General features: G+C 56.1%; 1 protein-coding gene across 10 annotated transcripts in view; it reads left to right on the forward strand.

Moving 5' to 3' along the window:
* Positions 1–21,975, forward strand: part of ABCA4 (ATP binding cassette subfamily A member 4) — a 156,746-nt gene that overhangs the window by 24,182 nt on the left and 110,589 nt on the right. For 7 of the 10 annotated variants that reach the window (XM_085023903.1, XM_085023904.1, XM_085023901.1 and 4 more), the window contains exons 2-6: positions 2,358–2,451; positions 3,553–3,694; positions 6,365–6,504; positions 12,840–12,967; positions 17,229–17,426. In XM_085023903.1, the coding sequence (XP_084880029.1) occupies positions 3,573–3,694; positions 6,365–6,504; positions 12,840–12,967; positions 17,229–17,426 (588 nt within the window). In that variant the 5' untranslated portion in view covers positions 2,358–2,451; positions 3,553–3,572. The remainder of the gene's footprint in view (positions 1–2,357; positions 2,452–3,552; positions 3,695–6,364; positions 6,505–12,839; positions 12,968–17,228; positions 17,427–21,975) is intronic. The other 3 variants (XM_085023906.1, XM_085023905.1, XM_085023908.1) reach the window with 1 other exon arrangement.

The following is a 21,975-nucleotide window of genomic DNA, read 5'->3' on the forward strand; positions in this document are numbered from 1 at the left end:
AGACGTTTTACGCAGTGAACTCACTTCATCCCCACGACTACTCAGAGAGAGGTCCTGACGTCACTCTTGCTGTGCAGATGAGACCCTGCGGCCTGGAGCCAGCGAAGGGGTTCCCCAAGGCCATACGGCAGCTAATAGGAAGCAGAGCCGGCTAAGAACCCCTGGTACCAACACACTCTTCACCTTCAGTATAAGCTGTAGGACCAAACAGTTCCATTTACAGATGAGAAACCCGAGACGCAGCCCCAAAGTGATTCCTAACACAGGTCTTCCCATTCCCAAACCAGCGTCCACACCTAACGATGCCCGACTCTTCCCAAATAGACTTGGCTCCATGGCAGCCGGTGGCTGACTTACTAGAGGAAAAGCCAGTGTTGCAAGCAGTTGTCTTAGGAAGGATCCAGGGTCTAGCATCTGGACTGGTTTCATCAACCTGGGGTTTCAACAACCTGGGGTTTCATCACCTGCGCCTAACCCCACATTGCTCTCCTGCAGAACTTGCTCCCCGACCTTACCCACTGGAGGGAGGACCTGGGATGGAAGAGGTGAAGCCAGCATACATGTCCCTGGGGGAGGCGGTTTGTGAAGTCTGCACACTGTAGGTGACTGGAGCCTGAGTCACCTCCGGCTTTCCAGAGAAGCCTCCCAGACCAGTCCTGACGTAGGCTCACTCATCCCGCTGACATTTACCCGGCACTTGGAAGCTTGTGTAAGCTTGGCCTTGTGTCGGGTGTAGTGACAAGGCTAGACGTGGTCCCTGCCCTCAGGAAGCTCACAGCCAGGGAGGGGTGCACCTTCACGAAGGAGAAACGACGTCAGTGATGAGACAGGGAAGTGCAGGCTGCTGCGGGGGCAGCCGAGTGCCCAGCGAGACAGGCTGAGGCTGTTAGCAGTCAGGTAGGGTTGCTGGGGACAGCCTCTGCCCTCCTGCCTGCGTTGCATGGTGGGGGGGAACGGCCATCAAATATGCGTGGGGTCAGCCCTTCTAACACCAGATGGGATTTGTCCAGTATTGGCGTTCTGCCCTTTTGTGGGAGAATGTGTAGGGCAAGGCCTGAAAATGAGCGCCCTAGGGAAAAATCCACTATTCTTCTTCCCATAATGTTCGTGTGAGTTTTCCCTCTAACACATCCTCCCTAGACACTTTGTGAATAAAACACTTCGTAAAAAGTTACAACAGCATGATCGCCACCTACCTGAATATTTATTGAGCACCTGCTAAGGTGTCCACCATTTTGCTGACAGTTTAAGAGCATTTCTTTGAAAGGAACAAAGATTAAATTAAAAACCATGTGAATAGCCCCTAGCTGATCTATATGTACTCACGTTTCTATTCTTAGCCATCTGCTTAAATTCTCCCTTAAATCTTAAGAGTTTCCTCCTAAGGTCCCTGGCATGGGGGTTGACTAGAAGAACTGTGATACTCCCCAACACATATCTGCCCTCCCCCCCACCATAACCCCCCCAACTCTCATGGGCCATGTCTCAGTGTGGGCTGCAGCAACCAACTCCTTCTTCCTTTGGACTCAAGAGTCCGTAAACTATAAATTGAACCTGAATTTAAATACCGGTTTTCAATCCTATGTTGGTATCGGCAACCTCTTCCAGTGTTGTGAAATCCCCTGGCAGTGTGCCTTGTTTTCTTGTTTCTTTAAGCAACAACAATCTGTGGAAGGAAAACATTGGTTTACCCAGATTTCTGTTGAATTGGCTGTGGATCACAGTATTTCACAGAGGCATTTGCACCTTCATTCATTCATTCAGTGGCCACATATGCAGAGTCAGCAGAGATGCACTAGAAGAAGACAGGGCAGTGGGGAGGGCAGAGCCCTGGGCCTGGAGACAGGAGCCTGGATTTGGCTTCCAAAGCTGTCACTGCCGAGGAGACACTGCACAGGTCATGCCCTCCCTGGGCCTCTGTTTCCTCCTCTGCAGAAGGAGAGGTCATAAGGAGGCCTTTACCACCTGCAGCATGAGCATTACCTGGGAGCTTGGCGGGCACGTGAGATCCGACGGGGCCGTATAGAATCGGAATCTGCGTTCATGGGCACGGCAACACCTGAAAAGCACCGAAGCATGTATCTGACTGATTTTTGGCCAAGGTCCTGTGCTGGGGCAATTTTCTAAATTAGAGGCAGAGAGGAGCTCAGAAGGACACCAAGTCTTGTCAGTCTAGTGTATCAGAGTCGAGGCCGTGTGGGAGACAGGATGAAAGAAAGAGGTCCTTGAGGTAAATCCCCCCCCATGACTGAAGTCCTGTGGCCCAGACAAGCACTGAGATCAAGTGTATATGCTCTGGGGATACTGCCTCTAATCTCAAGGTTTCACTGGTCTTTCTCTTTGTTTTGCTTTTCCAGATTCGCTTTGTAGTGGAACTCGTGTGGCCTTTATCTTTATTTCTGGTCTTGATCTGGTTAAGGAATGTCAACCCGCTCTACAGCCAACACGAATGTAAGCAGAACGGGGGCTGGAGGTGGGAGGAGATTTGGCAGGCCTATCTGCTTGTTTAGAAAGGTTTTGGGGATTTGGGGGGTTGGGGGTGCCAGAATTGGATCTGCTCATCATCATGTCATGCCTACAATGCAGAAAAAATAGACTCAAAGGCATTATGCAAACTAACTTTTAAATTCTGTATATTCTATGCAAATACTTGCATGTCGTCACTGAAAAATTGTTTAATTGTTTTTTGGAGTATTTTTTTTTTCCTGTACCTACACTCTTACTAGTTTTAAAGGGAGCAGATTATAGATGAGCCTTTTGAAATATTTTGGAGACAGTCTAGGGATATGTTAGACATGGTGCTAAAGAAAAACGAGGCGGGACACAAAATAATATGTTAATAATATAATATTTCTTGGACCCCAGAGGTGTCCTGGGCCTTAGGAGGAGCCTGCGAGTGCTTCTCTTCCTCTAGACCCCTCAGAGAAAACCCTCATCTGGTTTCTGGCCAGGATGACATCTTCTGGCTCAAGGCAGCTGATGTGGGGGCCCCAGGAGTTACGCATAGCTGCTTGGTCCCCTATTCTTGTTCCTCATCCTCTTGTTCATGAGTTTGGGGCCTCAAGTTCTGAATCAGCCTTCTGTCCATCAAATTCTCGCTTCTTTACCCCTTCCCGCAAGGAGCCCGTAAACTGCACCCCTCTTGTCTGCTTGGGGGTAGATGCTCGGTACACAGTTGTCAAAGGCAGAGATAAACCTCTTCTCCTCCTCCAGCCTCCGCAATTCATGGTGGCTTCTTGAGCTAACATCCCCCACCCCTCCCCGCCCCCCGAATGATGTGCCTCTCCTCTGTGCCCCCTTCGCACTTTTGTCCGTGGCTCTACTGGAGCATTTGTCCGACTCCCCACTCTGCTGGTAGCTTAGAGAAGAGACCTTGTCTCCGGCACCCAGCACAGGGCCTGGCGTACATGAGATGCTCTGGCTTCTTCAATGAAGAAAGCACTGGGGGGTCGGGGGTGGGGGGACTCCTTCCTGCAGCTATTCCAGCTCCTAGGGCCTGGGTCCTACTTAGTGTCAGTGACTAACTCCTGGTCTTCATTTCCTGTCTTAAAGGCCATTTTCCCAACAAGGCGATGCCCTCAGCAGGAATGCTGCCATGGCTCCAAGGAATTTTCTGCAATGTGAACAATCCTTGTTTTCAAAGTCCCACCCCAGGAGAATCTCCTGGAATTGTGTCAAACTATAATAACTCCATGTAAGTGCTGAGATTCCCACCCCAGGGGGAGGAAGCTGTACACCCCTTATTCTTGCTGGGGAGAGCAGGTGTGTGGGAGTGCAGGTGTGTGGGAGAGCAGGTGTGTGGAGTGCAGGTGTGTGGGAGAACAGGCATGTGGGAGAGCAGGTGTGTGCACACAGAGCATGTGAGGCCGAATGAGTGTTTTTGTGGCTTGCTGAAACCTTAAACTCGAAGGAGCAGGGCGTGTTCCCTCTCTGCAGCATTCTATCATCTGTCAGGGAACTTGGGGAAAAAGCTTCAAACTAAGGCCACATGGTGCTTGGTCCTCGTATCCCCAGGGTGTGACTTGCAGTCTGATGTCAGCACCCTGCGGAGGTGTGTCCACGGCCTCTGCTTGTGCAGTTCCCTCTCTGTTTTCTTCTATCCCTTTCCACCCTGGATCAACTCTGACAGATCTCTGTGCCTTGAAAAGCCTTCTTGGACATCTAAAGGCTGAGAAAAATGTCCGGGAATGAAAGGTTTACGAGGTGAAGTTGGCTTCATGGAAGAAAGAGATAATTTCCAAATCCTCTGTCATACATGCTACCAGTCTTCTTGGTGGGCAAAATCCTAGGATGTTGTTTGAGGGCAGTGGTTCCTAATCTGGGGGGTGGAGACCTTCTGAGATGCTGATGGCCCCTCTCCCAGGAAAAATGGACACACACACATACGCCCCCACACACCAAATGTTATTAGACTGTGCATGTGATTTCAGGGGACTGTGGACTCCAGGTTAACCTCTGGTCAGATTTCAAGTCAAATCCCATAAGAAGTGGATCTATTTTTGGAATCCCTGTCAGAGCAGGACAGGAGGACTTGATGTAGCATGTTCTATAGACAGAGTCTCAGGGATAGGGACAGGGTTGTCCTTCACTCACTAGGATGACCTTGAACCACAGCTTGTAGCTTACACGCAAGGTCACCAACAAGGGCTTGTTAGGGAGCAGGCCTCACCTGCTTGTATAAATATCAAGTCAGATGGAAACTGAGATACTTGGTTTCTCCAGGTCTTCCCTTAGAGGAGAGCTGGATATAATTCCTCCAGGACAAAACTGCATTTTGACGGAAAGGAAAAGAATGTTCGGTAGGTCAGCCCAATGTTCAGAGGCCATCTCTCCCACTGGGAAGAAACAGCACCTGCTTTTGCCCTGCAGTGGCAGAGTTGAGTAGTGGTGGCAGAGACAGTGCTGTCCACAAGTCTGTGATTGCTGACCCCTGGATTCTAGGAAGATAGAACCCTCGTCTTCCTGAGAAAGTCAGCAGATGACATTTTCGCTGGGCTCCCATGGCTGCAAACACCAACCACCTGGAAGCTTTAACCTATAATCATACTTTCAAGCTTGAGCCACCTTGAGGTACCAGAGAAACATCTGCCCATCCTGAGCAATCCCATGAGTCACTCAGTGGGATCGGGGGAGGCCTTGGAGACATCTCCCAGAGGCTCTGTGAGCTGTGGTGGGACTGGATTGGAGTGTCTGTGGGTTGGGAGGGAGGAGCGGGGTAGGAGAGAGGGCTTCCCGCTTACGCAGCGTTTGAACCAGGAAATCTGGGCTCCATGTTTCATGCACACATTATAGTGCAACATTGGCTTTTTCAAGATTCATTTGCAATCATGACACAGAAATGCACTTAAACAAGTTTAAGCCTCAGAAGGAAAGAGGCGATTTGGACACCAGCCCTTCTTAAAAAGCTACAAGAAGCAAGGCAGGTCTCAGGGAACAGAACAAGAACTGCAGAGCCTTCGGGAGCTGCTCCTTCCCACCTGAGCCTGTAAGGTCCAGCCTCTCTGCCTCCTCTGGGCATCTACTCCATTTGCCTCTCTCCATGGACCAGTGCCCCCTGCTTCTCAGTGCCTGGGCTGGCGCTAGTTACCCAGGTCATGGTGCCTCAGCTTGGGCCATCAGAAGAGCATCCCTGATACCGTTCCGACTCCAGGCAGCAAATCTGCTTGGTCCAGCTTCATTCCCTTGTCCAGTCAGCCTTGGGGACGTGTGGGGGCATGTGAGTGGGCACGGGTGCAGGGAGGACCTCGTGGATCAAGCGCAAATGGCCGGAAGGGCAGGTCCCAGAGAACTGGGTACTGTCGAGGAGAGCCTCCAATAATATCTCCTGGTACCATCCTGGTTAAGGCTTCTTGGGATGGGAAATACAAGAGGATGGGGTCGCTGCAAAGTTGGAAGACTCTTGACAACAAATTGCCAACTGCCCCCGTCTGTTATCTTGCACGTATAAAGAAGTGAAAATGTCTTCCTCCTTCTGCCTTGGCAGCATTGAGAGGATAAGAATGTAGTTGCTAGGTCAAGCAGGTGGCATCTTTAAAAATCACGCAAAGGGAGTTCCCGTCGTGGCACAGTGGTTAACGAATCCGACTAGGGACCACAAGGTTGTGGGTTCAATCCCTGGCCTTGCTCAGTGGGTTAAGGATCCAGCGTTGCCGTGAGCTGTGGCGTAGGCTGGTGGCTACAGGTCCGATTCGACCCCTAGCCTGGGAACCTCCATATGCCGCGGGAGTGGCCCTAGAAAAGGCAAAAAAGACAAAGACCAAAAAAAAAAAAAAATCACACAAAGTATGGTTTTTACTGTCATCATCGTCATCATTACTAGAAGGACAGCTATGTCTTTACGGATGAGGCTCTGTCTCTCTCCTAGCTTGGCAAGGGTATATCGAGATCTTCAAGAACTCCTCATAGAAGCACCAGAGAGCCAGCACCTCGGCCAGGTTTGGACAGAACTCCGCACCTTGTCCCAACTCATGAACACCCTCCGGACGCACCCTGAGAGGATTGCAGGTGAGGTGGGCTTCCGCGCTCTAAGCTATGGCCTGCTCCATCAGAGACTGAAGATACAGGAGAGCGTGCGGACATTTGGTGGGAAAAGAGGATGTAGGAAGGGATGGGATCGAGAGGCTTCCCTTGGCGAGAACTCCTCTTCCTGCCGGACTTGCAGGTGGGAAGCTGGCAAGGAGGGCAGGGAAGGTGTCATCCACGTAAGTCCAGAGACAGAAGGAGAATGCGGAGGAGACGATGCCCCAGGGAGTATGAGGCCAGGTCCGGGGTGGGTGCAGGGTGGAGCTGTGGAGCATGGGAAAGGTGCAGAACAATTTTGCAGCGTCCTCGAGAGCGAGCTGCCCAGGACCAGGTGGAAACAATGCCAAGTAGCAGTAAGGATCCGGGGAGGTCGGAGCACATGTGCCTCATGACATAAATACATACAGTCGTTCGATTTCTTCTGGCAATACCCAGCATCCCAGGGCCTGAGGCAGGACAGGTGCGGAGTAGGGGATGCAGGGCTGGGGACAGCAGGGAGGTGCCTCAGCGGGCCCAGGAGGCCAGGGGGTGAGGGTGGTGACTGGACGACGCAGATCACGTCCAGGCTGCATAAGGACGGACGTGACGCCAGAAGCACTGCCCTTGCCCAGGGGAAAAGAGCGGGGCAAGAGCACAGAGCTCTCGGAGGGTTCCGTGACCCTGTTTAAGGGCCGAGAATAGAGCTGGAGGCAAAGATTGACGGCGGCCGTGGTCAGAACGTGAAATGTGCGAAGCGAACTCAGGATTTCAAAGGCACACAGGACGGATGAGAACAAGCCCCCAGGTGTGGCCGTGGGGGTTGAAGTGGAGCTGAGGTTTTGGGGGTAGGAGGTGACCTCGAGGCCAGGCTGGATGGGCTCTGAGGCTGTGGGTCGGGGGAGAGCCCCTTGGAGGCCAGAGGGGAGGAGGGCAGGTGGGGAGCTCCCTCCTTCCCAGGGGAAGGACCAGAGACAAGCAAAACCCAGCCCAGGAACTGCTCCAACATCCCCCCCCCCTCTCTCTTTATTCTTATCTTTTGGCCGCACCCATGGCATGTGGAAGCTCCCTGGCCAGGGGTCAAACCTGCCCCACAGCAGTGACCCAAGCTGCTGCAGGGACAGCATGGGGTCCTTAACTCGCTGGGCCACAGGAGGACACCTCCAGCATCTCTTTTTAGAGCAAAGGTAATGTCGAGTGGTTTTCACCTGCACCACAGGCTCCTCTGTAGGTGGCCGGAGAGACTGGCATGACAGCAGCCCCCCATCCCCCTGCGGGGGCAAATGTGCAGCTAGGAGGGAACAAGCCTGCCAGGACCCCAGGGTTACTGCCGTCCTGGGCGTGGGGAAAAGGCTGCCAGGTGGGGAGGTGGTTCGGTGCTGGGGCTGAGAGGCTGTGAAGGCAGGGGTGTACTGCTGCTCTAGGATACAGATGGGGAGGTGACATCAGGATGACCTTGGAGGAGGAGGAGGAGGGAGGGGATGGCCTAGGGGATGGGAGGGGCTGGACAGAGCAGCTCCTGCTCAGGGAGAAGGGTACATACCAGCCACCAGGGCTCCTCACCCACCGTGCAGCAGAGTTAGGTGAGTGCCCAGGGAGCCGGCAGGGTGCTGGTCCTGGGCACAGAGAGATGGGGAGACCGGTGCCCTCCCCCGGGGCTCCCAGCAGAAGTGGAAGGACCGAGGGAACAGTGACCGTGCCGGGGGCCAGTGGAGGGAAGCAGGGAGGCGTCAAAGAGACAGGAGCGCCCCCTTCTCCCCGTTCCCGCTGGACTGATGAGAGACAGGCCGGGAGCGGGGAGCCTTACGACTGCTCCCCTCCGGCCTGATTCTCTCAGAACTAGCAATGCGTGTGCTTCACGCAGCAACCCCAGGCCGCACACACTAGCTTCTTCGCGTTTCTGGACGAGTTTATCCAGCTCAAGCGTGAAGGGCTTTGTGTGGTGTGAACACGGTCCGCGTTTTAATCATAAAGAAAGAAAGGTGGGGAAGCGTTTGTTTCCGAGGTCGGAAAAGCCGACGGGGACACGGGCCTTCCTCCCCTGGAGGACGTCTAGCCCGTTCATCCCGCGGCCACTTCCTGCCGTCTGCCGGTCCCGCGGAGTCCGGCCGGGAGGAAGGGTGGACGAAGTCCTTCCAAACCACACGCTCTCTGTGGTCTTCGGAGCTTGCGCGTGGGAGCCCAGATCCCCCCTTGCCAGCGCCACCCAGGACGAGTTTTGAGGGGTCGCACGGACGTTCCTTCTGCCGCCCTCAGGCCGGGGGGAGCCTTTCCTTCCTGAGAGCAGCTTCGGGGTCTGGGGAGCTGGGGTCCAGGAAGGCCAACCAGGCTCTGCACGGATCAGGGCTGAGAACACAGACGGCAGAAGTCCTGACCTGGTGGCTGTGAGGGGGAAAGGGCACCTCCTCAAGTAAAGGGACACAGTCTCTGAGGGACTTCCAGACGGGCACCGAAGCCTGTAGGCCCTGGAGACAGAGTCTGTCCTGGGGTCACCTGGGGGGGGCTCACTGGAGACAGAGCCTGTCCTGGGGTCACCTGGGGGGGGCTCACTGGAGACAGAGCCTGTCCTGGGGTCACCTGGGGGCGCTCCCTGAAGACAGAGCCTGTCCTGGGGTCACCTGGGGGGGGGGGCTCACTGGAGACAGAGCCTGTCCTGGGGTCACCTGGGGGGGGCTCACTGGAGACAGAGCCTGTCCTGGGGTCACCTGGGGGGGGGCTCACTGGAGACAGAGCCTGTCCTGGGGTCACCTGGGGGGGCTCACTGGAGACAGAGCCTGTCCTGGGGTCACCTGGGGGGGGCTCACTGGAGACAGAGCCTGTCCTGGGGTCACCTGGGGGGGGCTCACTGGAGACAGAGCCTGTCCTGGGGTCACCTGGGGGGGGCTCACTGGAGACAGAGCCTGTCCTGGGGTCACCTGGGGGGGCTCACTGGAGACAGAGTCTGTCCTGGGGACACGGGGCGGGGGCGGGGGGGGGTCACTGAATCCTCAGCCCCAAATCAAAAGCAGCAGAGGATTAAGCCCTGAAAGTGGGGTGGGCAGCTGTGGCTGGTGCGTGCCTTTGCCTGTTGTCCGCGGTCACCTGGGAAGGTGTGCCAGCAGTGACCCAGGGCCTTTTCCTCTCCGAGCAAACCTGTCGTGCTGCATTCTCGGCAGAGGAGGATTAATGGTAAAAGAGCAGCGCGAAGCCCCGCGCCCCTCCCCCCGAGCCAGCTCCGCCGGCTCCCAGTCATCTCTCAATCATCCTCAAGCGCCTTCTTCCCCTGAGCCCCAGGCGCGCTCTCCTGGCTCCCCTCCCTCCCCTCCCGCCAGCTCCCCCAGCTCCCCCAGCTCCCCCAGCTCCCCCAGCTCCCCCAGCCTCTCATCTTCCCAGGAAAGAACAAGAAGAACCGCATTTTAAACGGCGTTTATTTTTCTTTCCTCAGGCCCCCAGTTCACATTCTCCCTCGGGAGTCTAGGGGAGCTTCTGTCTGGTATCGGCCACTGCTTACACCCTGGGCGGCAGGCTCTTCCTTCGGGGGCCCCACCCCCAGGTGTGTGGGACAGCACGTCCAGCCCCTTCTCCCCAGGGCCAGGCAGCCCAGCCACCTGGGTGAGAAGTCCCTCCCAGGTTCCCCTGTTTCATGTGCTTTCTGCCCAGCGAGGCATGTGTTTGTAAGGTCAGGGGAGGGAGTGAGAGACCAACGGAGGGGTAAACAGCCAGGTGGGGCCCTGACTCTCTGCCAACAGGTGTCTTGTGTGTCTCCTGTCATTGCAGACACTCACCAAGGCCCTGATGCCATGTCAGGCCCTCATGCTGGGCGTCAGACAGAGGTGACGTGGAGGCTTACATCTCTGTGCCCCAAACTGCCAGGCAATTGCTCAGCGCGATGGGGTGTGTGGTAAAAGCAGGATAAGAAGTAGCCCCCTATTCTCAAGACGCTCTGTGTGCGTGTGTGCGCGCGCGCGCATGTGTTGGAGGTTGTGTTGCCGGAGGCCAGAGGATACAGCAGAATGCTGTACACAAAGAAGTGATTTGGAGAAGAGCAACTGAGCTGGTGCCCGAGGGGAAGGAGAATGGATGCCGAGGCTGGAAGACAAAAGGACTTAAATTATCAAAAAGGCAGGAAGGCAAGAAGGAAAGAGAGCAGCCCCCCTCCAGAACCACGCCCCCTCCCGTGGGGTGGTCCCCCTGCCCCACCTGATCTGCGGTTTCAGGTACCCGAGGTCAACCACAGTCCAAAAATATTAAATGGAAAGTTCCAGAAATAACTCCTAAATTTTAAACTGAGCGCTGTTCTGAGCAGCACGATGGAAGCTCACGCTCTTCCACCCAGGACAGGAAGCATCCCTCTGGCCGGTGTGCTGCCCATTAGCCACTTGGCAGCCGTCTAGGTTACCAGGTGACCTGTTGCAGTATTGCTGTGCTTATGTGCACGTCACCCGTATTTTGCTTAGTCATGGCCCCAAGGTGCAAGCCTAGTGATGCTGGCAATTTGGATGTTGTCTTACTGTGCCTAATTTATAAGTTTTATGTATAGGAAGAAACATAGTCTATATGGGGCTTGGTGCTATCTGGGGTGTGGGGCCTCCGCTGGGTGTCTTGGAATGTTGCATCCTCCGAAGATAAAGGGACTCTGTTGTCAGGTGCCCCTAAGGCTTTGGGCTTTTCCTGTGCCAAAGTTAGTGATACCGGGCTAGCTGGTGGAACAACACTGAGGGCGACCCAGCGTGGCAGGAGAGGCCCGGGGCTGGTTCCCCTTCCCCAGCGGCACGGGCAGGCCTTTGGTTAGCCCGTCCCCTTTCAAGAGGAAAGTAGCAGCAGCATCGAGGTGGACAGAGCATGTACAACCTGACCATGAGGAGAGGCTGTCAAGCACTCAGGGGGCTGGGCCTCCTGACCGCCCGCTGAGGGGAGAACTTGGGGAGGGAAAGATGGGCACTGTGGTGTCAGAACCTGGAGGGGCGGGGGCATTTGATGATCAGCGTTTTATAAAGAAGAACTAAGAGGAGTTCCTGTTGTGGTGCAGGGGAAGCGAATCTGACGAGGAACCATGAGGTGGCAGGTTCGATCCCTGGCCTTGCTCAGTGGGTTAAGCATCTCGTGTTGCCATGAGCTGTGGTGTAGGTCACAGACGCGGCTCAGAACTGGCATTGCTGTGGGTAGGCCAGCGGCTGCAGCTCCAGTTCGACCCCTAGCCTGGGAACCTCCATATGCCACAGGTGCGGCCCTAAAAAGACACACACACACACACACGCACACGCACACGCACGCACGCACACACACACGCACGCACACACACACGCAACCAGCCTCCCAGAGAAGTTGGGGTATAGAAATAAGCATTTTCACAAAACCCAAATGCTTCTCCTTCATGTTGAAATCATTTCATAAGTATTTTCTCTGGCTGGTGCCTCATGGACTGTAGCAGTGGCCTACTTGAGGCTGTGCTGGCCCTGGACGCAGGCAGAGGGGTGGCTGTGAGTCTCCTGGGACGGGTAAGACTAATATTAATGCATTTTTTGAGTTGGGAGCTAAGCACTTAACTTTGCTTATCCCAAGTCACCCGCCTCCCCACCACCGTTCTGGGAGGCAGAAGTCCAGGCCCTTGCCCCACGGTCAGGTTCACTGTTAGGGTCTTTTGTGCTTCCTTATAAAGAAATGTCTCCTCCCAGCGGGCTTTGAGTGGAGCTGGAAAGAACGTGCCTGGGCTGATCAGGGCATAAACTGCAAGCCCAGGCAACGCATCAGCCACCGCCCTTTCCCCAGTTGAAGATTCTCTTGCTCCAGACAGCCCCATAGGTCCATGTCCTGAGCTTAGAGCCATAGCTGAGATGACAGGAACACCCCGTGGCAGCAGTCCCGGGGCAGGACACCTGTCTCCTCCAGTTCTGCACCAGGGTTTCTCAGCTTCAGCACGGCTGGCCACTTGAGCCAGGCCGTTCTTTGTTGTGTCAGGGAGGGGAGGTGGCCCTGTGCGTTGAGGGCGGCGTGGCCATGTCCCTGGTCCCCTCCCCTCTAGAACTTCTCCCAGTTAATGACAACCAAAATTGTTTCCAGACGTTGCCACATATTCCCAGGGGGACAAAATGACTGCTCCCCCCACCCCCATTGTCCACATCCCACTCCACAAAGCCTCTGATGCCCCCTGCCCTGAGCCAGCTTGGTCTGCCCTGTGCTCTCTCGCCCTGTGCCTCTGCCCATCTGCTTCCGGAGCGGCTGCCGACGGGAGGGGCCTGAGCCAGGGGACCCAAGGGCAGAGCCTTCTTGCGAGAGTCAAGTTAGAGATTGGATCTGGACGGTCTCCCTTTCGTGCCCCGGCTCCCATTCAACACCCTGCTCTTTCTTCCATGCATGCGTAGGACGGGGAATACGGATTCGGGATGTCCTGAAAGACGAGGAGACCCTGACACTGTTTCTCACGAAGAACATCGGCCTGTCGGACTCGGTTATCGACCTTCTCATCAACTCCCAAGTCCATCCAGAGCAGGTGGGATGTCGGTGGGGAGTGGTCCCTGGGGGAGGGAGGGGTGGGCTCGGAGCCTGAGAAAGCCAGGGCGGCCTTGGGGCTTTGCCCTTTGTGCTTTCTCATTAGAGCCCGTGATTCATGCCACACACTCAGGAGAAGACCTGGGGTCACGGGGCAGGGGGGCGACACTGAGCCCTCCCATCTCGGGATTCTGAAGCGGCACAGATCCGGGCACCACTTGACACGGCTCCGACGTTTAGGACTGGAAGGCACCTTAGAGATCCCGGGGCTCAAGCTCCTTTTATAGCAGAGGAGGCTGAGGTTTATTCGTGTATTCACCCAAAACCTAGGGGCGTGGTGCGTCCAGAATACGCACCCACACGAGGGTGCTCCTGCCTCCCAGGAGCTCACACTCCCCGGGGGGTGCCGAGCGCTTGCAGGTTGTGGAAGGGCTGCGAGGGAGTCTGGGGGTGGGAGTCAGGGAGGGACTGGGGGGCCGTTTTAAGTGTGCTGGTCAGGGAAGGCCTTCCCGAGGAGATGGCGTTTGAGCACGTGCCTGAGAGAGCGTCCTGGCCAGGGAACAGGCAAAGCCGGGGATCGGCACGTGCCGAGCTGGCTGCGGGGTCGCAGAGCCTGGTGAGGGCTGTGCGGAGACCTGACCGCCGACTTCCTGGGCCGCTTGTTCTCATCGCTCGCTCGGCAAACGCCTTCTCTCCCTGCCCCCACCGCACCGATGTCACCTGTTTCCATGATCTGTATCTCTCCAGAGGTTTCTTCCACCAACATACGCCCTTCACCTCTGCCAGCGCCCGCGCTCCTCACGTGAATCCCGAGATGGGGAGGCCGAAGCGCCTGGCCCTGAGGTAGCGCTCGGACCGTCGGAGCCGGAGCCCAGGGCTTCGCGTTCCTGGCCCGGTGCTCCTCCCTCCTTCGGCGGCTCTCCGGTGGCATCGGCAGGGACCAGAGCAGATCCTCAGGCCCCGTCTTAGCCGCAGAGGCTCCTGGCCCAGCATCCGGGGGTGGGTCCCAGAGTGAGGAGCCCAGGGGGACACATGATAAGTGGGGGTGTAGCTCAGACACCACCCGCCTCTCCTGGCCAGGAGGCACCTCCTCCAGGCGCCTCGGGAGACAGGGACGGAAGCAGAATGGTCCCAAGCCACAGGCCTCATGGGACACTGGCCGAGCCCAGAGAAGGGAGGGTACCTGCCTGCCCGCGGAAGCTTGGCTCTCTTGTGGGGGTTTTCCAGCTTGTTCACTGCCCAGCAGTGGAGAAGCCCATACTTGCTTTTCTGGCTTCACTGAAAAGGTTTTCTCCGAAACTAGATGAGGGGAGCCAAGGTTCGGCCCCGAGGAAGCACGTCCAGGCCCTTGGTGCCTGGCCCCAGGGGTGCCCAGCCCGGCTGCAGTGCACTCCAACCTCGCCCTTGGGCTCAGGCCACCTGGCTCCCCTCCCGCCCCAACCCTGGGGGGCAGCATTGCTTGCTCACTTTCCCCTCTGCTTTGTCTTGAGCTCATAAAACTCAAGTCCTGGAAATGCCTGCAATGACTTCCAGTTGGTAATAAAAGGGAGATGGAGATAAGGGCAGGAATTTCGGGGAAATTTCTTTCCAGGGCCTCATCTACGTGACATTTGGACCTCTAGTGGCTGCGTGGCTGGCACCGGGGCCGAGGCCTCTCATGTTCAGAAGACAGGGCCGGGGTCCTTGGGCTGTGCCTCTGTTTAGTGGTACTGGCTCTGATGAGCTGATGCTTCTCTGATCAGCAAAACACAGCGCTTACGAGGGAGCCCAGCTTCTTCACTCCAGAGGCCAGTCACGTGGACCCGGTTCCCTCCACGCCTCGTGCCCTCCCCGCTTCTCAGCCTGATGGCCCGAGTGCCTTCCTCCTGGTCTCCACCTCTCTTCATCCAGCTCCATGACTCCTGGACAGAACCGTCCCCTGGAACTTCCTCCCGTGATGGCAGCGTTCTCTCTGTGCTGTCTGTAGGGTAGCCGCTAGCCCCACATGGCTGGTGGGCACTTGAAATGGGGCTCGGGCAGCTGAGGCCCTGAATTTTAAAAGTTACTTAATTTCAATGACTTTAAACTTGAACAGCTGCCTGTGGCTTGCAGCCTTCTAACTGACCATCCTCATCATTCCCAGGGTTTGGTACTTTACCCTCCGGATTGGCGGCTAGTCCTCTGCCTGGAGTGGGTCTGAGCACAGCACCAAAGGGAATTGCACCACCCGCTCCCCATTTAGGGAATTATTCGACAGCAGAGGGGCCCAGTTCCCGGGCCCATCCCTTACCACGCCCCTTCGCCCCAGGCCCAGCTCACGTGGTCCCTCCTCCGAGCAAGGGTTTGTACCTTCCCTTCTTGGCCCCGCCCCTCCCTTCCCCTACAGGTAAGGATTAAGCACACACCTCAGCAGGGTCCCACAGGTAACTGCAAGCTGCTTAACCACTCTGTGCGGTCTCCCTCATTTGTAAAACGGAGATAATGGAAGGGCTACCACAGACGAGAGTGTGGGGCTTAAAAGAGTTAAAGCACTCAGAATAGTGCCTGACACATAGTAAACACTCAATAAATACCAGTGATTTTTACTAGCAATTCTCAACACTCCCTCTTCTGTGCTCTGGTTTCACTATGTTCAATCTAGCAGTTACTGCTCTTGAAGTGCCTGCATTTCCAGCTAGTCTGTGAGCTATTCGCAGGGCAGAAAATTCATCTTATTCTCTCTGTATCCCGGGTAACTGTCCTAATCCCTGCAGAATGGGGACCCGGTGACCGGGCATTGAGAGAATGAGTGGCACCTTTGTGGTGTCCCAGCTTCCCCCCACCCCCCAAGCCTGTTGTGTAACCTTCTCAAGTCACCTAAGCCCTCCCCCATCACTCCTCTCCTCGGGGATGTTAGCGGTTTGGACGAAATGAGCTTATTAATTCCCTCCACCTCAACGCGCCTTAGACTCTGGGAGTAGAGTTGGGGTGAGGTTTTGCCTGGAGATAAGAAGTGAGGTATGAAGAGAACAGGAAGGCTGGGTGGGCGCCTGAGCCCCATTTCAGGCCCCTGATTGACAGAGTCCACTCCAACCCCCCCCCCCCCCCGTCAGCTGTGCCCCGGGCCTCTCTTAGGGACTGGGCTTCCGGGTGTGGCCTGGACACTTGCCACGCAGGGGTGGCGGCCCCTCCTCACTCTGTTCTCCAGCCCGAGGATCGTTAGAAGCTGTGGGACTGGAGCCAGGGAAGCGTGTGACCCTGTTCTGTTCATGGCATTTAGGGTTTTGTCCGCTGCTGGGGGTCCAGGACTCTGGGAGGCCAGCTACCGTGCCAGGTGGACAAGGATCGCTGGCCAGGGCCGAGGCCGCCGCAGCCTCTGGAGGCCGTTCTGAGGCTCGTGCTTCGGGCGTCACCGTCCGCATGTTCCACGGGAGCTGTAGGCCGTGGGCTCTCTAGGGGTTCACGTCGTCAGAGAAGATACAGGGGCCTGGCTAAATCTGAATTTTGGATAAACAACAATTTTTCGGCTTAAGGATGTCCCATTTGTACTTGATTTAGGACATGCTTGTACCAAAATTTGTTCACTGTTTATCTGGAGTGCAACTTTAACTGGGCATCCAGTCTTTTCATCTGCTAAATCTGGTGAGAAAGGACGGGGTTGGTCATTTGCTGTCACCCCACATGCATTCTACTTACTCCTCCACGTCAGCTGCAGGGAGCTGGTCCGGATGGTCCCTCAGCATCATGAGCTAAGAAGGGCTGGCTCAAATTTAAAGCCTCTCTGTTAAAATGAGGTTTGGGAGTGTATTTGTTTTCCATGGCCGCTGTGACAAATTACCACAAACCTCATGGCTTAAGACAACACAGATTTACTATTTTATGATTCTAGAGGTAGAATCTGAAAGTCCGTACTGAGGGATCTAGAGGAAAATCCATTTTCTGACCTTTCTAGCTGCTAAGAGACTGTCTGCCTTCCTTGGCTGGCAGCCTCCCTTCATCCTCGAGGCCAGCCGAGTGGCCTGGCCAGTCTCAGCCACACGGAACTACCCTGACTGTGGGGCCTCTGCCTCCCTCTTCCACATTTAAAGGACCCCTGCGATGACATTGGAGTCTCCCAGGCAATCCAGAATAATGTCCCTGTTTCAAAGTCTGCAGATGAGCCAGCTGAATTGCACCCCCATCCTAACTGCCCCCGCCGTGCCACGTAACCTCTTCATGGGTTCTGTGGGTGGGGACGTGGACAGCTTTGGGGGGCCGGTGCTCTCTGCCACGGCAGTTGCCAGCGCTGCTTCTCCTCCCTGCAGTTTGCTCACGGAGTCCCAGACCTGGTGCTGAGGGACATCGCCTGCAGCGAGGCCCTCCTGGAGCGCTTCCTGATCTTCCCGCAGCGCCGCGGGGTGCCAGCAGTGCGAGAGGCCTTGTGCCCCCTCTCCCAGGGGGCCCTGCAGTGGATGGAAGACACTCTGTACGCCAACGTGGACGTCTTCAAGCTCTTCCGTGTGGTAAGGCAGCATCCGGCTGCTCTCCCCGGAGGTACTTCCTGGAGGCAGCAGGGCCTGGGGGCGAAAGCCCTCGGGGCTCAGGGATCAGTGTGGGCCTGGTGTTCGAGACAGTCCCTGTTCAAGATAAGACAAGAGAGTCTCCGAAGGTCCAAGAGTCGGCTGATAGCATTTCCAGAGCAGGGGCCAGGCACCCAGGAGTCTTCATTAAATTCACCATCAGAGAGGGGCTGGCGGCGGGTCTGGGTCCACCCAGAAGTGGGGTAAGCCCTCATCAGTGTGGGAAGAAGGAGGAGGCCCGGTGTGACCCCCAGTCCACCTTCCCAGGTCGTGGGCTAGACGGTTAACCTTTCCCAGGGCTCACCTGCGAAACAAGGGTGATACTTTGTAGAGTGGTAGGAAAGACACGTTAAACACGCAGGCAGAGTATCTCCTGAGTTTCAATAAGTGAGTGCTTCGTACTCCCTTCTCTGGGTCTGCTCTTGACCCCAAAGGTTCCCGTTTCTGGATAGAAAATAGCAGAGAAAATGTCACAGAACATCTCCCCAAATCTGCAAAGCCTGACCCAGCTCAACACTGTGCTCACGCTGCATCCTGGACGGATGTCTTGGGACCTGACCACATCTCGTTTTTCACCAGAAGGGTGAGAGGGGAGGGAATTTCACAAAGGGGCTGCTGAGCTTGGGTTCTCACACTTCAGGGGGCGTGACCATCATCAGGGACGCTGGCGACAGGCGTGAGTTCCAAATCCCCGCTCCGAGGGCTGACTCGGGAGCCCTGGGCCCAGCCGGAGGCCTCCCTGGGGCTTAGGCGACTCTGACGGAGGTCACTGTAGGTCACGCCTGCAACACACTCAGGAGTTCCTGTTGTGGCACATGAGGACTCGGATTTGATCCCTGGCCTCACTCAGTGGGTTAAAGATCCAGTGTGGCTGTGAGCTGTGTGTGGTGTAGGTCAAAGATGCAGTTTGGATCCTGTGTTGCTGTGGCTGTGGTGTAGGCCAGCAGCTGCAGCTCCGATTCGACCCCTAGCCTGGGAATCTCCATATGCCAAGGGTGCAGCCCAGAAAACAAACAAACAAACAAACACTCAAAATTAGAATCCTTCAGAGAAGGTAACAGATGAATTCTCTAGCATTGAATCATGTTTTTTCTCTTGCCTGTGTTTGAGTTTCTGGAACTATGTTGCGGGGAGTGTCAGTCACTGAAGACCTGGAGGAGGAATTTATTTTGCCTTTTTAAGTTTGCACTCTCGGAGTTCCCATTGTGGTGCAGTGGTTACCGAATCCGACTAGGAACCATGAGGTTGTGGGTTCAATCCCTGGCCTTGCTCAGTGGGTTAAGGATCCTGCGTTGCTGTGAGCTGTGGTGTAGGTTGCAGACGCGGCTCGGATCCTGCGTTGCTGTGGCTCTGGCGTAGGCTGGTGGCTACGGCTCCAATAAGACCCCTAGCCTGGGAACCTCCATGTGCTTCGGGAAGCAGCCCTAGAAAAGGCAAAAAGACCAAAAAAAAAAAAAAGTTTGCTCTCTCAAGTCCCAGAAAACTTGCTCTCCGCTGGTCTTTAAAAGCACAGAGAAGATTTTTAAAAACGAAACAAAATAAGACCCCACCGTTTCTGGCAGAGTTTATACTTCATCCCTTTGGGTGTGACTTTTCCTTGGCATATGTTACTCCATAATCTCCCCAGCTCATCCAAGGGCTCGGACTCTGCACACCGCCAGCCCCGAGAACTGGGGCCCCAGAGAAGGTCTCTGCAAGGAGATTAAAAATCCACGCGTCTCAAAACTCTCTGTCCAAAGTTCCAAGAGGAACTTGATTTCAGACACACTTCTTGGATTGTTTTTAGAATCGCACAGATGAGTGAGTAGGTGATAAAGATCCTTATACGGGGGCAGCACAGCTGGAGACCAGGACCTGTGTTTGCAGAGCAGTGACAGGTTCCCTGAGTGCTGGGACAGTGACAGCGCAGTCTCTGGTCACTAGCGCAGTCTCTGGTCACCTGCACCTCGTTTTGAAGCACCTTGGCTACGGGTCTAGTAAGTGGACCTTCGGGGCATGGGGCCGGCCTCCAGCCTGGATACAGAAGGAGAACAAGGACCGGGGCAAAAGTTTTCATCAGGCTCTGGACCCATAACTCAGGCTGCTGGCTTCAGACTGTTACGTATCGGATAAGAAAAGCCAGAATGCCTTTCCTTCTGCTCTAACATGCAATTTTGTCTGAGGCACTGAAACCAGAGGAGACGTTTGGCTCGTCACCTTCCCCAACGTGAGACGGACGCTCTGTGCTTGCTCCCCAGCCATGTGCAGGTGTCTGTGACTCAGCCCTGAACTCTGCTGGGCACTGCACTGAGGCCAAGGGCCCCACCATGGCCTTCGTGTGCTTGCTGAACTCCCAGTTACCCTGCCTCGGACCACAGGCCATGTCACACTTGGCCCCTAGGGCAGCGGTTCCCCGCCTGGTTGCAGAGTCACCTGGGTGCTTTTAAAAACTGCAAGCCCTTCTCCTCATCCCGTGGATTCTGATTCAGTTGCCTTTGGCATTTTTTAAAGCTTCCCAGATCATTCTAATGTCCAGCCAGGTTGAGAATCTCTGCCCTATGACGTAGGAGCTTGATTTAGTCTCAGTTGCTGTAGACCAAGCATAATAGTACCTGGATGGTGCCCCTAAGGCTTCAAAGCACTTTCCTTTACTCTCCTAAGACCAGGGTGCTGTCCAGAGGCATTCGCCTCCTGCTGTTCTCTTAACAAAGCCCCAGACGCCGCCCCTGGCAGGAGACAGTGCTGCCCACCCCAGCATCTCCTGCCTGTTGGGCTGTCTCTGTAGGGGAGACTGACCCACACAGGACGCCCGGCGCCCCCAGCAAAGAGGAAAAACATCCCATGTGATGCTCTTGGAAAGTGCTTTTCCATCTGACAGATGGACTAAGGGGCTAAACTTTTTTAAAAAAATTACTAAGAAGGAAACCTAAAAAGAATGGCAGGCATCAAGCGGGGGGGGGGGGTGCTTTTACGGCTCCTATACCCACCCTCTGAGGGTTTTTAGAAAAACAGCCCTCAGGCAGGCACAGAAAGGCTCAGGGCAGACCCTCAGACCCTCTCAGAGGGGCACGGGCCAGCCGGACGGGGACACTCCGAGGCCGGGGAAGCTCTGAGGCAGGGGGCAGACGCCGCGGCACTTAGGTCCAGTGTGGGGTGGAGGGGGGGTGCGAGCGCTGCGCCTCCTGGTCTCCGGGGCTGGTCCTCGTGCTCGTGCTTCGTACCCCAGCGTCTAGGTGAAGACGGAGTGAATGCCAGCTTGGTGCTCCTTAACAAGAGAGAGGGGCCAGCTCAGGAAGCCTCTGCGACAGCACCTGGCCGGGTGGTGTCAGGACCTGGGCGTGTGGGTGGGCGTGTAACCTCCACTTCAGGACCGTGGAGCCAGGGGGCGGGGGTGCGGACTCGGCACCAACTGGGGCCAGCTGTGTTTTTCCTCGGCCCCTTGGAGATGGGAAGGGAGTGTTGTCATCCTCAAATAATCCGCATGCAGGACCCACGCCTGGCTCCCCCCAGGCTTCCCGCGCATGCTGCCCAGGGACCCAGGCGGGCTGGGGACGACAAACCAGCAGCCACCTGGCTGCACTGTCCCCAGGAGACTTAGTCCCGCTTGGTCTCAGCTGGGTTGAAACAGCTGGAAAGGGTTTGCCTCCACCGGGCCTTTTCGGGCCTGACGCCCCCAGCTTGAAATCCAGCAGCAGGGACCTGGGCCCAAGCTCGGGACGCCCGCACCCCCGACACGCTTCACACCCCGGACCGGCCATGCGCCAGTTTCGGGGCGGGCGGGGCCCTTCCCCCGGGCGCGCCGCCCCCTCCCCTGCGCTCCTTCCTGTTTTCCCTCCACTCGGGGCACCGCTTTGGAATCTTGCTGAGAAGCAAATCTGTCCCCTCGGCTGGCTGTGTTTATTTGTGGAAGTTCGGCAGGGGGACCGCGGCGGGGGCCAAAAGCTGCCACACTGCTGGGAAATGGGCGTCCCCTCCCTTCCCTCCTCCGCGGCCGGCGAGGGAGGAAACCCGGCCCGCGGTTTTCCCCTCCGCAGTCACTTCCAGCGCGACGACGTGATTCAGCCCTCTTTCCTCTCGCTCGACGGCTCCGCGGTCCCGGTTTTACTTTCCTGACTTCCTTTCCCCCCGGGCTTTGCGACTCCGGGGCAGCGGAACCCTGAGTTCCGCGGAAGAAAGGCGGGTCGTGGGGGTGCTCGCTGCGGGGGCCTTTCTGGGCCCTGCTCTGGTCTTGGCTCCGCTCCCTGAATTCCTGAATCATGGGGAATAAGGGCGGGTGGCCTGCCCGTGCCCAGGGCGAGCTGGCCGCGGTGTCTGCGCCCTGGGATCGGATCATGCCTTGCCGTTTGTTAAATTTCCATTGTGTGTTTCAGTTTGGGAGTGAGATTGCTGGGTCCACATTCTCTGGAAAAGCCCATGTCCCCAGGATTTTACAGTGAGGTCCCGGTCATGGCCTGACATCGTGATCTCCTCTCCCTTCCAATTTCTGAATCTCCGGCCTGTCACCTTTCTCCCA

The sequence above is a fragment of the Sus scrofa genome, chromosome 4 (genome assembly GCF_054392235.1).
Source record: "Sus scrofa isolate SSC_HxYL_T2T_F1_AM1 chromosome 4, Sscrofa_HxYL_maternal_Yorkshire_Landrace_v2.0, whole genome shotgun sequence".
Lineage (NCBI taxonomy): Eukaryota > Metazoa > Chordata > Mammalia > Artiodactyla > Suidae > Sus > Sus scrofa.